Below are 17821 nucleotides of genomic sequence, written 5' to 3'. Positions count from 1 at the left end.
ACAGCTCAGCAAGTAAGATAAAATAAGTAATAACCAATAGAATAATTGAATGACCACCAATATAGAGCGTAGTCTCGGTGAAATGCAAAATAGGATATAAACTATGAGGTGAGCAATGTGCAAGGCGGCATAAGGAAGCATGTAATAAAGTGACGGCAGCGTGCCTATCAAAAATTGATATAACTGTTATGATTGTTATTAAGAGGCTGTTATCAACTGAAGGAGGTGCTGAATCGGAGGCTGACCTGCGGAGAGACTCTCGGGCCGGATCCCACCCCCCTTCCCCTCCGAAGACGTTAATAGGTTGACGTCGTGTACGGCTGCGTGTTCTGCGGAGAGTAAAGTAGGTTGAGAAGAAACAGGGAGGGTTGATGTTAAACAAGTTGACCGGCGGCGGCGCGGCCGCTGCTTGGGCCAGGCCGTTCCCGGGCCCGGGCGGAGGCTCTCTTACCCTCGTGGTCTTGATCTTGTTCCCGGCATAACACATCCAGCCGGAGTTGTCAGGAAGCGTCTTGCATTCCTCCCCCTCCAGGCAAGGCTCCATCTCACACCACCACTTCCCAATTACTATGGACGCTACGGGCAACACAGGCAGGGGAAAGGGTGAACCCGGCATCCCGCCGTCTCAACGGGGAGAAAGAAAAAGTCAACTTGCAAAAAAAAGCCTGCGAGCCGCGGGAGGGTTTATCCATTGTTGGCGGGTACGTTAGGTGTGGTTATGGATACTCTCCATTAAGAAACGGCCAATAAAAAAATTGGAATGTGGTAACTTTGTTGAGATGGGGATACGTTTTACCCGCACGTGGAAACGGAAACTTTTGATTGAGTGGATTGGTACGGCGGCAGACACGGTGATTACTTGACTTTAATGGAGGCCATGGCTCTGCCATTAGAGTAGAAAATTGCCTTAAATATGGGGTAAGTATGATGTAAATGGGTTATAATGCGGGGCAGGGGGAACATGTCAGGACTGGAACAGAGCAGTCTGAAAATCCTTCACTCAGCTCATAGATTGTGGCAATATTTGCAAAGTGATTTCAGATTACTGCCACGCAGGTGAGAGTTTTTTCCTAAAGCCGAATATACATTTTAATGGGGTGCGTTCAAAAGCGCTCGATCCGTTCCTTCCGCCGAAACGGAATCCATTGTTGCACGCATTTGTCACAATGTATCTGTAAGACCATTATACAATGTCCATTAAGAGATTGTGTAATCAATAACCTTTTTCCCCTTACTCGCTTTCTCTTCTGTTTTATTTTTTTATTTCATCTCTTTTTTTTTTTTTTCATTTTTTCTGCTTCTCCCCTGAGATGTGTTACTCACATCAATTGTTTGTCTGCGTTCTGCCGTTTGCCGCGTACTGAAAACTAACTTGGGCGTGCACCTTTTTTCGGTGCCTGCCGGCCACAGAATTTGAATGCGAGGCTATCCCAGATAATGTTAATCTTATCTGAGCGGAGCGCATTGTTGGCTTTGGCTTTGCAAGAGGGGATTTCATAGAACTTATTCACGCACCTCAAGTTGACGTAGTCCAACATCAACTTTCTTTTTTTTTTTTTTGCTGTGGATTAGAGATTGCAGAATTGAACAGAACACCCACATAAGAATTGGACGCTTGTTTTTTTTTTTCTTCTCTCCATTCTTCACGTCAGTGGCGGGGAGTCATTATAGTTGATGCAGTGCATATTGGCTCGGGGACACCAGGACTCACTGTTTATTCTGCTGGAGGTGTCCTAGGTCTAATTCCACAAAACATCTGTGAAAGACGGCGCCGACTTGATAACCTCAGTGAAGAAACTCACGCCGCCACTCGCGGCCGTCTTGAGATTGGGTTTATGGAGATTTACGATGGCAGCGCCTGAGGCAGCGTGCGGAGTTGTTTGGCTAAACCGAGCTTCTGTGCGTGGCCCCCCTAATTATTAGCACGAGGGATTTAACATCGGATCAGGTGCATTACTTTATTGTATGCTCACGACACAGCAACGTGCGCTATGCAAAGGTAAGTACCGTACATTTTTCATACTACTCACCATCCACACATGAAGGTCTGTTTCTTGTGGTCCCTGCCACCTTGCCCGGCAGACAGGAGCACTTGACCGTCTGCGATCGCTCCTCGATGCGATTCTTATTACAGCATCTGTGAGCGGCGATGACTTCACATGTGCCGCCTTCTAAAACAGGGGGAAAAAAAAAGACAATACCTCATATTATTACTCGGCTCTGTGGATTATGATTGGTCAATAGCTTCAATCCGTGGCCAGTTATTTCTGAATAATGTAATGTTATTGCAATTTTAGTCGTATGTAAGGAGAAGGTTTTTTTGTAGGGCATAAAGTGTGCTATGTTGTTGGGGACTATTTTCCTAGGCAGAAGCTCATAAACTACGAGAGATTCAAGATTCAAGATTTTTACTTGTCACACGTATACAGGTAGGCAGTGAAACGCGAGTGGCAGTGCCTGCAGAGATTGTGCACATCTCTACTGCATACTACAGTAGTTATAAAATCATTTCAAATCAATAGTCTGTCTGTATTCATTTATATAGTTACTAGCCGTGTAATAAGCAGGGTATGGTGCAGCCAGACGGCCATTATTGCAAAATAACCCCCTTCAGATTGATTACATTACATTAGATTTGATTAGATTCAACTAATTGTCATTGCACAGAGTAAAAGTACTGAGGCAACAATATCTGATCACCATGTCAGGAGTTATTTCCAGCCGGCTGCGCGTTATCCCTTACTTAATTCACCTCATTTATGAAGCCTGTTTTTTTTCATTTGTTTTTGTTTTTTTTCTCGTGACGAATCACAATTTTTTTGACACAGAAAACCTCACATCACAACAATTTCCCACGAACAAGAGGCACGGCTCCCGTGCTTGACACGCCGTTGTTAGCCGGGGGCTCCCGGAGGGCTGTCGGATGTAAAGATATGATGGAGAGTTGTAAGGGAGCGTGCAGGGAGAGAAGACGGCTTCTATTAGCAGCAGGAGAGGCCTGTTGGAGAGCTATCGTGACTTCCAATACCGGTGCCCACCGCGCAATTATCACCCAAACTACGGACGCTGCCGCCGAGGGAAGAGAGGAGCGGAGTAAAACCCCATTAGGCGCTCGACCCCTCCGACCCCCGGCTCAACCACTGGTTTTCTCCCTCCTACTGCGCCCGGACTCTCCCCGGACCAAAGGACCCGGAATTATACCCATCTACATAAGTCAAGGTCGAGGGTGTCGTTCACCAACTCGATAAGTGAGCAGAAAATAGGGAGAGGTGGGAAAAATGCGGTGCCGAGGCAACGACCATGAGCGATTTGAGTGATCCTGTTTGACAATGAGTTGTGGATTTGCAAAACATCCACAGAGTCCTTGAAAAATTGCCAATAAACAATACAGCCCGCTGAGCTGAGTTTTTGTTTTTAATTAGATCCTGAATTAGATGAATTCTAGCAAAATCCACAATAATATGATTTCCATTTTTCTTTGTGGCAATCATATTACAGGTCAAGTAATTATAGTGAGAAATTAGGGCTGAATTGAAGGATGAAGTAATTTATCAGATTGGTCAATGGATAACAAAAATAAGCATCATAATAATAGTATTTATTATTCTTGCTATTTTGTCAGCCAGTATGATGTCGCATTTACCTCGATCGGACTGATTTTGAGACGTCCGAAGCCTGGTTTTCGGGAGTCAAAGTAAAGCTGCAAAGGATCTTTCTTCGGGAAAGAGGGGGGAGCTTGTCAGTTCCGAGACATAATTGAGCCATCCTTCGAGCCCCTGTGGGGATTAGCGATGACCCGCCCCCCTCTAGACCCTCTGGATGAAAGTGCCTCTCCTCTCCACTTTATTTGATCAGAAAAACTGATCACAGATACCTTGTTGTTGTTTTTTTGTTTTTGTTTGTTTGTTTTTTACCAAGGCATCCTCTATCAAACGCTAAGCCTCCTCCTGGGAACTCAACATTGCCTCTCCACTCGGAGATTTGTGATCCAACTAATTAAGGTTCCAATTGTGTCTCTTACCTCTAATGTAGATACGGTCCAGAGATGCTCCGGCAACAATGCTGAGCCGGTGCCAAACTGGAGGTGGCCCGAGGTGTTTATCTTCGGGTATACGCTGCTTTTTACGTTAACACAACTTTAATTGTGCGAGTTGTGTTCAAGGGGAGGAAACGTATGAAGCGGCCGGGACTTGTTGGCCGCCACTTCTCGCCGAGTCCGTAAAGTTTCCCGGTGCCGTCGTGACTCCCGGCTGTGTGTTCCAGAAAACATCAACAGCCTTTGGTTTAACTGGAAATATCCAGATCCCGTAGCCCGTCCGGGAAAGCGCTGCCTGCCGTCTGAAGCGCTCAACAAAAGGGCATGTCGGCGCAACGTTAATCATGATGTACCAGTGGAAGCAGTGGGGCATCATTTGGAAACAACAGCCCAAAGGGGTTTGTTCTCCTTAATGCGTCTCCTTAATTGCATAAGACAGCCCCAGATTTTTCTCTTTGATCTATTAAAAACACACTACTCCACAGAATTAACTCTCATTGCTGGTTTCCGGCAAACTGAACAACGAAACGCACCGTACTCTATATTTGGAAATGATCACCTCCGAAGAATACATTAAAATCAAATAAAAATGCAAATCGGCTCTGTATTTCCAGCTGGCAGGTGCACTGGATACCTTTAAACACAAGTAAGTAATGCAATACTGACGGGCGTTTTTCAAGTTCACCCGTGGTTTTTCCGAGCCCGCCAGTGTAATGCGCCGCGTGCTCCGAGAACCCACCTTTGCCGGATAAATATTTCAGTGGGAGACGAAGAATAGCATGGCTTGAGATGAATACTCTCATCAGGTGAAGACTGGAGCCATGCAAGGGTATAATTGTTTTCTCTATTTCCATTTTCCTCCATTATCAATGACTGTGAACAAAGCCAGTCAGCCAAATGACAAACTGTGTCAGAAAATGTGTGTGTGTGTGTGTGTGTGTGTGTGTGTGTGTGTGTGTGTGTGTTTGTTTGTGTGTGTGTGTGTGCGTGCGTGCGAGTGCACTTATGTTTGTCGCTTCACAACAGAGAAAGGAAATTAGATGGAAAGAAAAGTTATAATTTATATATATATATAAATAATGTGTGTGCGTGTGTGTGTGTGTGTGTGTGTGTGTGTGTGTGTGTGTGTGTGTGTGTTACCAGCGTCTTTGTGATTGATGGGAAGCATGGGTCGCGCAGATTGTTATTCGGGGGGGTTGGAGGTGAGGCGGAGGCCGGAGCGGCTTTGTGATTTTGTTGCCGCGATGCTCCGCCCGCCCGCAGCTTCATTAACTCAAGCTGTCAGGATCGGAGGTGACCGCCTCCCGCGGCCCTCCCGACGCAGCTCGAATTTTGGCTGCAGAAGAACTTAAGGATCTCGTTATAAGACTTTGGTATACACCATCGTAACTTGAGATAGCGCCTTGGAAATGTGAGAAGAACCGTGCTCACTGACACTAATTTCCTATTTAATTTTTTTTATTTCTATTTGCTATTTTATTTTCCTTATTATTAGTAATATTATTTAACATTATTATTATTATTATTATTATTATTATTATCATTCTTAATTTTTGTTTTATTCAAATTTTTTATGATAATTGTCTGGAGGGAAACCCACTCATCCTCACCGTGACCAATTCCTTGTATATGAAAATGTACTTGGCCGAATAACCTGAGTGTGATTTGATCACGGAGCGAGCCACTATCTTAAGTTTGCAGATTCCAAACCCTATCAGCGCCTCCATTGTAACACAACAATCTTTTACAAATCTCTACACCTGGCGCGGGCAGCCTATCAGCTGGAGAGCGAGAATACAGATGAGGAATCCGGCGTCCCCGGCGCCGTGACTCACTCCCAGAGGCTGCTGCCGCATCGGAATCAGATAGGGATCCCGAATGAGGTGCGGGTCCGTCGAATCATGCGTGACGGAGAAACAGAACGCGGTTTGAAGGGCGGCGTGTGTCTGGAGGTTCTGCCCGCACTAATGGATGTGAACATGTGAGGTTGAACATGTGGGTCCATCTGGGAGCGAGGGGCTGTTTTTTTTTCTTGTTTTTTTTTCTTCTTCTTCTCTCCCCTTTCCCCCCCACGAGTGATGAAACAGCCATTGCGCCAAGGAAAAATGGTCAGCGCGTCTCAATGGAAATGTCACCGTGCAATAAGTATGCAATGATGGCACGCCGCACACTGTAATGAACACGGACTGGGAAGGTGCCTCTGGAGGGGGTTCTGAAAACCTCCTTCTTCACTATCTGTTCTGAGCATTTGGCGGGAGTACACGGGTGAGTCGAAGTGGCGACGCCAACGCAGACATTTAAAATAAGCGTTCTTTAAAATGTGGAGGACTGTGCCAACTCGCCCGTAAATTTATTTACGGTAAATTGGGTCGATCTCGCTCTGAATCTTGGCACGATGGGGGTGGAAAAAAAGGCCGTGAAGGAATGAAGGGAAGGAAGGAATGAATGGAGGAGTAACGCTTAAAGTATTCCGTGTTGTTGTATTTCCAAACGCTATCTAAATTGAAGGTCTAGTGGACTCAATTCAACCCTTAACCTGGCTCTCTCCCGGGGCTTTGGATGAACATGATTGGCAGCTACTGGCACAGTCACACACCTTTTGCTCTGCACACGCATGCACGCACACACACACACAGAAGCTGTACTACAATGCTGTGTTACTATACACCAGACACCAGGACACCAGAATAACTCCACACTGGCTTATGTAGTCAATATTAGATGTGGTTGTTTAGTGTGTGTGTGTGTGTGTGTGTGTGTGTGTGTGTGTGTGCGTGTGTGCCCTAAAAGGCCCCTGTCGGGCTCGAGCGCCATAGCGATTGATTCGGAGGAGGGAAACAGCGGGTTCCCGATCTGACAGAGTTCTGGAAAGCTGCGGCGGCAGCGTGTTCCGAAGCAGCACGCCTGTCACCTTTAAATGGGAAATGTGTCCAAGGTGACCCGTAATAGGCCGGGCTCTCTCTGTGTTGTACTCCCTGCAGACTCCCGGTGCCAGCAGGCGGCAGCAGCCCTGCCACCGGTGGGTAATGGAGACAACCAGATTAGAGAGTGTCAAATTAATGCGGACGGGAGACAGCGAGAGGGTACAAAACATGCGCCCAAATGGTTGAAAAAATGAGCGACTGCTCCGCTTCCTTCTGCGGAAACAGTTGGGAGTCAACTCCGCGCCGGGCGGAAAAGTGACGGCGGCGACCTGGCGGATTTCGACTTCAATCGCAGAGGTGGAGGTTGAGGCGTGGGGGTGGAGTTTCCGATCCAAAATGAGAAAGTAAGCCAGCGCCGTGACGGAGAAAAATAGGAGTTTTAACATGAATTCTCTTGGGCTATTGTTGAAGAAAGAGTTTTCAAACTGGCGGCCCACGGGCCTAATGTGGCCCTCACGATACCATCGGAAAAGTTTGAAGGTTACCAATGAACTGAAGTGACGTGAATTTCAGAAATACCTTAAGAATAAAATACTCACGACCGACCACCATATGAGCACACGGAAGCAGTGTGCATTTAAGAATATGAAACCTATCTAAAAATGATTTCGTTCATTTTAAGCTTGATTTCGTGAATTGTGAAAGATCATTACGAGAACATGAACCAGGTGTTGCATTTTTCTTTTTTTTCTGTGGTTTAACAGGTGTTGAATTGAATTTGTCAGAAATATTGTCGTCGTCGTTCCGTAATACCGCGATAAGATATGAGTCGGGTTTAACTGTGTCTCCTTGTTTTCCCACACGTGCGAATCCCTCCCTGTCCCCGTTCACATTGATACTCAAACTGACTTCCACTGTGGCAGGAAAATAAATATCCCTCCCCGCACTCTGAACAAATCAGTGGGTGTGACAAAGGGAAAAAGAAAAAGGAGGAAAAAAAAAAATTCATGAGAAATGTCTTCCAACTTTGACAACGTCTGTAATGCGAGGCGGCCATTACATTGTCCCTGTGCAGCCGTCCGCTAAAGATTGGCATTACTTTATTGAAATGCAAAATGACGACTCAGAGCAGTGAGTTAGTGTTGTTTTAAGATGCATGAAAGCAGCATGGGAGGGAGCGGGCCGAGGGAGGAGTGAAATGGGTTTTCCATTTGCATGTGAGCCTCAAAGCTCGTCAGTTGTCACGCGCAGAAAAGGCCCAGGACACAGAGGCTGGTTCTGATCAAGGGCATGAAATGATATTCTGCCTCGCCAGGAGTGGGGGCCCTTACATGAAAATTGCCCATGGTTATTTGGTTTTCATGGTTGAGATATGCGCTTTGTTGAGCATGACAGCCAAAGCTCTGTACATCATGAAGCTGCTTTCACCTCTGTGGGGAAAAAAATAAAAATAAGAAAAGAAAAAAAACGCATTGTATCGTATGAGAATTATATTGCTGCGGGACACCTCGCATTACCTGTGGGTTCGAGTTTTAAAATGACAAAGGAAAGAACTAAAAATCATCTGCTTTAAAAAAAAAAAAAAAACCTTTTAAATTTTTTAACGCGTTGGCATTCACTTTTTAAATGTCAGGCTCCCTGCTCGCGTCCGTCTCTCCGGCCCTCTAGCTAATTGACAAATGTCCAGAAAGGCTATTTCGTGTTCGCCGATGCCCCGGCCTGAGGAAAGCATTGCTACACTCAGCCCCGGGAAAAGGACAAGACACGGGGCCACGGTCCCTCGGAGCCGAGAGGGAACAGCTGCCGAGCAAAACATGGGACACTAATGCACCTGCAACATGTGCACTGTGTTGAAAACACGACGCTAAAATGACTATTCATTCAATTTGACGTGTAACCTCATGAGTCAACGGCACTGATTATGTAAGAATGCTGCCTGGCGATGCTGGACTATACAGTTTGAAGGAGTCTTTGCACGCTGCGGCAGCTATTTCAGTGTCAGAGATTATATACTGTATATATACAATTCAATATACAAGACATATACTGTATATATACAATTCAATACACAAGACACATACTGTATATATACAATTCAATGAGAAGACATATACTGTATATATACAATTCAATATACATGACCTATACTGTATATATACAATTCAATAACAAGACATATACTGTATATATACAATTCAATAAACATTAAATATACTGTATATATACAATTCAAATGCCAAGATCATCCTTCCTGTCCTCAAGACCACAGTGCGTTTGGTAATAGCTGACTTACATTGAGTGTGCATATTTCTCCAAGACCATGACATCATCGTTCAGCAGATGCTTTTGTCCAAAGCGACTTACAATTAATCACACACCGATGGACCCAGCCATCAGGAGCGCTTAGGGCGTCGAGTGTCTTGCTCAAGGACACTACAGTGTGCTATCAGGAATGGGCCGGGGATCAAACCGGCAACCTTCAAATTACAAGACGACCCGCTCTACGCAAATATGTGCCTAGACCACATGCATATTCCAGTCTGCTGGGTCGGATCTTTACTTAACAAATTCCACACAGTGTAATTCCTTGGGGGAGGGGGTTAAAATCGAAGATAATGAACCCCATTATTAATTACCGCATTTATTTCCTATACCAACCTCCCCTGAGGAACCAATTAAGGAGTTGAGATGCTTCATTCAATTTATACGGTCTAGGTAATGGTAATGAATTTCATCATCCTGCCGAGCAAACCCAAATACGCCAGCGGAGCTCGGGAATTATTTCTTTTTTAAATTACATTCAATCAGAAAATTGAAAAGACAGAATTAGGTTCATTTTTTTTTTTTTTTTTTTTTTTTTCTCTCAACATCTTAAACGTAGTGGGTTAGGAATTGCTTGTTCCACGTGCTGACAGGTTTACCCCGGAGGCGGATTTGTACCCACTTCGCCGTGCGTCTCGGAATCCAGCCGCTCAAGTTTTTATCACGTCCGTGCGAAAGCGGCCGAAGTTGGATCTACATTTCGCCAGTAATGCCCTGCAGCCTCACGGGGACATTATTCCATAAATCATTTATGAAGAACAGGGGAAGAGGGAGGGGAGGGTCGATGCCTTCTGACACGCAAGCTGATGCTGTTTCCTGCTCCTTTCGGTTTTGTAGAAGAGCGTCTCCCACGCCCCGATGTGAGGACGACCTGCCCTCTTTCTACCTGTCGTCTCTGCCTGTCGCCGCCGCCGCACAACCCCCCGGCGAGCTGGGGGAAATTTACCGCGTTTAAAAACCGGCCTATCGAACAATGAAGCGTTTTCGGGGTCGCTTTCGAGCCCACCGGGTGGGAGCCGTTGTTTTACCGCGGTGCTGCCGGTTTTCGTCGGTGCGCCGCGTCTCTCTCCAGGAAAAGCATCAGAAAGCCCCCTCAATTATTCACGGAACAGAAGTTCGGGACTTAAGTCGTCGACGAGCGAGGGCGGCGCTCGGCACCCACGCTGTCGAGGTTTGGGATTTGACTCGCGCCGCGAGTGGAAAGGCTTGACCGCCATGCGCCACGCGTCGGACCAAATGGCCGGCCTACGTCTCCGGGTTTGTTAAGGACCCCGGAGCCCAGGAGCTCCTCTTCGTCCCTGCCCTCCGCTCGTCTCGACAAGACGCACCGCTCGGAGCGATGAAACTTTAATACTAATTACGGCTTACATCAACATTAGGAATTCATTATCATCATTCATTTATGCGATCCATAAATTCATTTAAGGACCTTTTCAAGTGTGTAAGTGCAGAAATTAGCCATTCATTCATCAGACGATTTCCCGGTGTTGGTAATGTAATACGTCTGCTGAGTTGAATCCTGCAAAGAAAGATTGATGTGTGTGTGGGTGTGTGTTGATGTCGTATGAATCCGTGGGCGATCTTTTCCCCCCGACCGACCGGCCGCCACGAAAATAACAACATATTATGTGATGGCCCGTGCATAAAATTTGCTGAAACCTAATAATGAGGCCAAATCAGATGCATTCTTCTCATCATTTATGTGTTTCTGGCGTCCGGTAACACGAGGCAGATCCACCACCACCCTGTGCAGGATCCAGGAATAGGTTCCTGCTCCCTGACGATGATTAAATAAACCAATCGGAACGGACATCCATTAGTTAAGTAATTGTCACCAACTTGTGAGGAAAAGCACGCAAGCCTCTTCGACTGTTTAATGGGCAAATTCTCTCACCGTCGTCTTCAGGTCAACGCGGTGAGCGTGTCTATTTATAAAAAAAACCCCAAAAAGCTTCCGTTGTGCCGTCTAGAATTGTGTTTGCCATCCACAACCTGTTCTCTTTCTGTTATATATCACTTATAACAAGCCTATTCCACTGGCTTCAAATGTTAATGTGAATATGAGGGGTAAAATGTGTCCCACATATTAATGCAGACGGGCCCTTTGAATGCATTTTAAGGTTAGCAATGAACTGTAGATACATCCATTTGAGAAACATGCAAAGCTCCCGTAGAGCTTAAAATGCCGAGCACAACACCACTGTGCACCAGCGGTTTGCATTCGAGAACATGAAACCTGAGTGAATATTATCTAGAAGTGTAGGAGTTCTTTTGTTTGTAGATTGCTCAGGTTTTTGAACATTATTTTCCTTTGTATTTTTTTAAGTCTAGCGTCACTCTCAACGATAAAAAAAATTGCCTCGTTGAATTTGTCAAGCCCCCTAAGCCGGGGAACAGGGTGAAAATCGGGCCCCCGGACGGAACGGAGTTGAATGGCGCTGACTTGTCAAAGTACACAACATGAATTTTTAAACACTAAATTGTACTTTACAAAACCAACACAGGATATAGATATGAGGAGGGAGCGTGGTGCCAATATATCCTTAATCCTATTTATCCGAAGCCGCGGGCAGCGTTGCGGTGGCCAGAGGTCACAGTGCGGAGACTAAACGTGTAGGGCGACGTCCCGGCGCGCCAACTTCTCATTGGGATTCCGAGCGGCGTTTCGGGCGTGCAACAGCTGGCACAGTGGTGAGAGAGGGGGAACTGGCTAATTAATTAAGCTGTGGGCCACAAAAATTAATTTTGCACATAAGCGCTGTGACCACAAACCATAGCCCCTCCACAGAACTGGTTGAACAGCTTCAATTAAACATGCTGTTTAAACAAATATCCACGAGCTGAGAAAAGCCCTCTCTGATGAATAATACATAGAGAGGAAAAAGGGGAAGAAATAAATGGGTTAGCCCCGTGGAATCAGTCTAAACCTATTTGTCGTGCTGATCGTAGAGTAATGATTAGGCTGCTGTTTGTCCAGGGTGGCATTTACCTAAAAACAATTATTTTTCCGGCCCTGGTAGCTCAGGGAAATGGAATATTATTACCAAAAAAAACGTTTGCCGAGAAATGTCTACTCTACATGGGCGCTTTAATGACCAAGCGAAAGGAGATGGTCATTGATGGTGATGAAGTTTGACATGTTTTAAGTGAGCGGGTGTGCTCACTGAGGTCCCAGGTCCCCGCTGTCAAAAACCTGGTGGTTCTTGGCGGTGGGGGATCCACGTGTGGGGATATTGGACGGAAAGAGGGTTCCGCCGAGCTCCAAATGTGGCGGCGGGGTCCCCCGGGGGGGGCGCAGCCGCACGCCGCTTCCCATCGTCGCGCTACAAGGAAGCGGGGAGGAGACGAGCCGGCGCGGGGCGGGAGAGGACGAGGGGAGGAGCGGAGAGAAATGTATGTCAAAATAATGTGCCTCCAGGACGCTTTATATAAGGCTATTAAACTGTCAGCGTCTAAAACCCTGCGCAGAGGGATACAACCTTTGTTTGTGACAGCCGAAAATCCATTTCTCATGTTTGTTTCATTGTGCGCGGCCGGCGAGTGGTATCCTTTGTTCGAGAGCATGGTGGGGAAATTTCCCTGATCCTCTGTTTTCCACTAGGGCTCGTGTGAAAGGGATACGTGCGCGTTTCAAAATGGGATTTTTTTTTCCGCCCCGGAAAAAGCAAACGGGGAACGGCCCCGCCGCCGCTACCAGACGGAGACGCACGGTTCTCGTGCCGAACGTGGCATCGTCAGCGATGTTTTCAGGCACAGATGTCTGAGGCCGGGTGGCGATAACACCAGGCGATCGAGATAGCCGTCGTGGCAGGTGACGGAGAAAGAAATGGAAACTGAAGAGAGGGAATGCAGAGGAGACGGAAGATGAACTTATTAGTTGATATCGCTGCTCATTTATGCAAAACTACCCGTTCGCACTATCATTAGCGGCTCCACATTCACATCAGCGAGATCTGCCTGCATAATTTCCCAGAAATGATGAACTTTCAGTCGTATCATATCTCTACCCTGCCAGGAGGACTGTGGGCAAGAGCAGTTTCCGGGCACGGCGGCCCCCTCCACCCAGTCCTCCACCTGCTACCATCTCACTTTCCTAACTCCTCACTAACACCTCCTCTTGATTCACAGCATCACCAATTGGACTCGTTCCCCCAACCCCCCCCCCCCCCCCTTTTTTTTTCCTGGAAATAGACGGCTGCCAGGTTTTCATTCACATTCAAAACACCTTTATCCGTCTAACAAAGGAGCATACATTACAGCTCCTGCCATACGGCGTTCGAGATAGGATTCCTCCTCCCGCTTAGCTCCTGAGTTAAAAAAAAAAAAAAAAGTGGCCAAGATTTTTTTATTTTTTATATTTTTACTTTAATAGGGGGAAAAGCTTGTTTTACCAAATATTGACGAAAGACAAAAAGTCTCTGTCATCTGAAACGACGTCACAAAGTGAAATACGTAAAATGTCATAGCCGGGAAAGGAGTTCATTCGAAGGTAAACCGGCGGTCACGTTCGCCGGGTGTGGCGACGCACGACTCGACGGGGGAAAAAAAAAATAATCAAAAAATCTCTGCCCGGCGCATTATAGATACACGACCAGCACAATCTGATCTCTTTTGTGCACCGTTCACGCTCCTTGCACCAAATAAATACTGCACCTTATGAATCATACGACTGTGCCTGTACCCGAGGAGCAGAGAACAGCCCTGAGCGTGTTGGGCAGAGTGGCAGGCAGCAATCTGAGAGTACAGCTGCAGGGGGGCAAAGCAGACCACCTTGTCCAAAGCACTAGCGTGCGTCGGGGGGTCATCCTGCTAATGGACTTTTGCACGTGTTGGGAATCGGGAGTTTCTTTTTTTTCATCTGTTTGTGGCCGTCCTCTGTCTTTCTGCGCTTCCCTTTCGTAACAAATGGGATCGGAACGGCAACGTTCGTTTTTTGACAGGGGCCGGTCGATCCCGCCATTTGCTTTGACGGAATCGTTCGGCGCCACGAGTGATTGGCTTCCCATTGATAAAAGAATATCTCCGTGCGGACCTTAGTCCGTATTGGCAAGGATACAACGGATCTCCTGCCCTTTGTAATCTCAATTTCCTCAAGCAATACCAGTCTCCGTGAACTTGTGGCATTTCGCCGGCTTTAATGATTGGCCCAGTGGTCTACAACCGCCGGCCTTCCCACCGCCAATTCATGACCCGTCAACCCCAATCCTGCCACCAATCCAACAGGCACGCAACACACACACGGAACAAATGTCCCAGTGTCAAAGTCAATCCAGATAGGCATCCCACCCCCTTCTCATAAAACTGGCATCTCATTTATCCAAGAGTGAGGACAAGGCACGCTACAGCAAATGGAATGACAGGGCATTTACACTGTTAGCGGTGGGGGCTGTTGATGGATCCAAATTGCAAAATCCCGCTTCCCCTTCCGAGAACGATACAATTGCATCTGGATTTGAATCCCTGATTCTATTATTCATTGATATCAGACAATTTTCATCAAAACACGTTCAATCAATGTTTTGCAAAGGGGGTAAGAAATGCAGTGTGAGTTGTGGAAGGAGGAAGTCACGCAGACGTTCAGACTCTCAGAAAATGGGAGTTCTGATGACACCAAGCAAATGTGCCGAAGGGTTCTCCGGCGTTTCCAGCCACAGACAAGACATCCAGGACCAGCTCCAGCTCCCTTTGATCCCCTGACAAGACTCACCTTAGACACTCTCTCTCCTTTCAAATGATAAAATCCTAATTATTCTCCACAGCCGCGATTGCACTTTATCATATCAGCCCCGCGAAGTCTGATTTCTGTTGTACAGTCTGACAAACATCCAAGCCAAAATCTCATTAAAAGACAAGTCTTTGAACGGTGTGTTTATTTACTCGATTATTCTCCCTGCTGCTGAAATATTGCAGCATTTAATCCTGAAAGATTGAAACAAATGTGACACATCTGCATTTGGAACGGGAACGGGAACTTGTAGAGTAATGTCCAACTGAACCTGAAATTCAAACCCATTTATTGTAGAGCTTCTGAGCTTCTCAAATAAAACAAAAATGACGGTTCCATTCTGTACTGTCGCGCTGTCTTCTATCTAGGTCGAGCTGACGGACAAAACGGACATCAAGACCCCCAAAGCAGGACTCACCGATCATGTGGATGGTGGTCCGCCCCGGCCGGGTCCCTGGAGACTGCTGGATGGTGTCGTAGAACGTGGCCTGACAACGCTGGATGGCCGTCACACTGACCCAGAGGCACAGGCAGAGCAGCCAGGACATGACAGGACACATCTGCTGAGGTCCGGAGAGGTGGAGTCAACACTAGTCACAGCATGGTCCCAACTCTGACCCCCGCCACCCCACCCCCCTCCTGCACAAACACACGCACGCACGCACGCACGCACGCACGCACGCACGGACACACACACACACACACACACACACACACACACACACACACACACACACGCACACACAGACAAACATGCACATGCAAGTCTACCTTTCCCTTGGATTGATCCTGGTATGTTATTGGAGGGTAGTGTTTGTAAAACACACACACACGCACGCACGCACGTACGCACGCACGCACGCACGCACACACACACAAACATGCACATGCACGTGCAAGTCTACCTTTCCCTTGGATTGGTGCTGGTGTGTTATTGGAGGGTATTGTTTGTAAAACACACACATACGTGCACACGCGTGCACACACAGACACACACACACACACACACACACACACACACACAAACATGCAAGTCTACCTTTCCCTTGAATTGGTGCTGGTGTGTTATTGGAGGGTATTGTTTGTAAAACACACACACGCGCGCGCACACACACACACGCGCACACACGCACGCTCACACATGCAACTCTACCTTTCCCCTCTCACTCTCTCTTGGACCTTGGGACGCACGAAAGTACGCACACGCACGCACGCAGACGCGCACGAACGCACACGCACACAAACACACACACACACACACACACACACACACACACACAAGAAAAGGAACGAGTACACCAATTAGACACAAAGTAAACACTGGTAAATAAAACAATATTTACAATAATAATCATCAGCATCATCATCATCATCATCATCATCATCATCATCATAAACCTACATCCCTTCATTGTGAAAGTAACATTGCCCCACCCCCCTCTCTCCTCATCATCCCGAATCCACCGGGGATCAGCGTGTGAGGATTCTCACCACTTCTCTGCCCAGACTTTGCCCTGTCTCGTCCCTGAGCCACAACAGCAGCAAATGTGGAGTGATCCCTTGGGGAGGGATTTTTTTTTTTTTAATGCAGCAGAGATTTCCCCTGACAGCCCCGAACGCCTCCCACTTCACAGCCGTGTTCCTGCCTTGAAACCAAATTTAACTTGAGACGGATAAGACACTGCGAGCAGCTGTCTCTGCCGAGCTTCCCTGTGCCTGTCACACTCCAACTAATGTGACAGTGACACTACAGCAGTAATGGGAACAGGGGGGGGAAAAAAAGCCCGATGACGCTTCACCAATAGATGATAAAAAAAAAAAGGAAACGGCAAACAGCAAAACAGGCTCTGGAAAACATGCTTCACAGGCATTAAATGTGAGAAATAATATATATTTTTACGGCTATCACATATTCAACCTCTCTGTGTACATCTTATTATGTCAATAAACAGTTAAATGCGTTGCCAATGTGTGTTATTTATTACTTATTAAGTCTGTGTAACATTATTATTATTATTATTATTATTATTATTATTATTATAACTTTCCCGAACCTGCCAAATGCAAAACTGTGTGTGTCAACGCACGCAAACAGAATCCATTGTGTTCATAAAGTAAATTCTCTCAGTGTGCTCGAAACGCCTTTCGCAGGAGACAAGATGCTACGTTGGGATCTCTGTAAGATTTCTCGAACAGAACTTTGTTTCTCTCTGTGTTTTAAGGCTCGAATGAGTTCAGACAAACAGAACGAAACGCCATCAGAGGCACTGTGTCTTGCGTTGCAGCCAACATCAAATGGGCAGCATGGCACGGTCACACTGTTCGAAATGGGTCTCATTTCAATTAGGATGTATTTTTTCTTTTTATGACAACGTGCAAAGTCCAAAGGAGTCTTTGAATTGATTCACACCCTAGAGATAAACACAAAAAAAAAAAAAAATCCAGCAATATCTTTTTTCATCTGACGCAGAAACAAAAAAACATAAAAAATTAAAAAGACAACAACAACAACAACAACAGCATGGACTCACCTGAGAATCCCAAGCAAAAGAGTGTGTAAGAGTCTCAGCAGATTGATGTAAATCCACCCATGATGCTGCCGCTTGGGTTCCCAGCCAACTGTGGACGGTGCCTGGTGGAGGGACCGCTCTCCCCGCTGCTCCCCACACTTTGATTTGATGGGGGGGTGACTTAAAGCTCTTCGAGTGCCTTGGAAATAACACTGTGGTCCCCGGAGGTGCCCGCGCTGCTCCTTAGTTGACTGCAGAGGAGGCTCCTTCCCCTTCTCCCCTCCGCGCGTCCTCCTCCCGGCGAGCTCCCGCCACTGTGTTCCCCTCGGCGAGCACCGACTGGCGGATCATGACGCCCCCCGCA

The 17821-nt window shown here is 46.7% G+C and overlaps 1 protein-coding gene across 1 annotated transcript; it reads right to left on the bottom strand.

Annotated features, from left to right (window-relative positions):
- Positions 1–296: 296 nt before the first annotated feature.
- Positions 297–15507, bottom strand: LOC307240997 (chemokine-like protein TAFA-1; the record flags this gene model as incomplete). Its single annotated transcript, XM_080014939.1, has 4 exons — positions 297–329; positions 452–576; positions 2031–2171; positions 15366–15507. 4 exons carry the CDS (start codon positions 15505–15507, stop codon positions 297–299), a joined length of 441 nt encoding a protein of 146 aa, XP_079871065.1.
- Between the last annotated feature and the right edge of the window lie 2314 nt (positions 15508–17821).

This window comes from Zeus faber (genome assembly GCF_960531495.2).
Source record: "Zeus faber genome assembly, chromosome: 15".
Taxonomy (NCBI): Eukaryota; Metazoa; Chordata; class Actinopteri; order Zeiformes; family Zeidae; genus Zeus; species Zeus faber.
The sequence above is the reverse complement of the archived record's forward strand: the minus strand, read 5'-3'. Positions and strand labels throughout refer to the sequence as shown.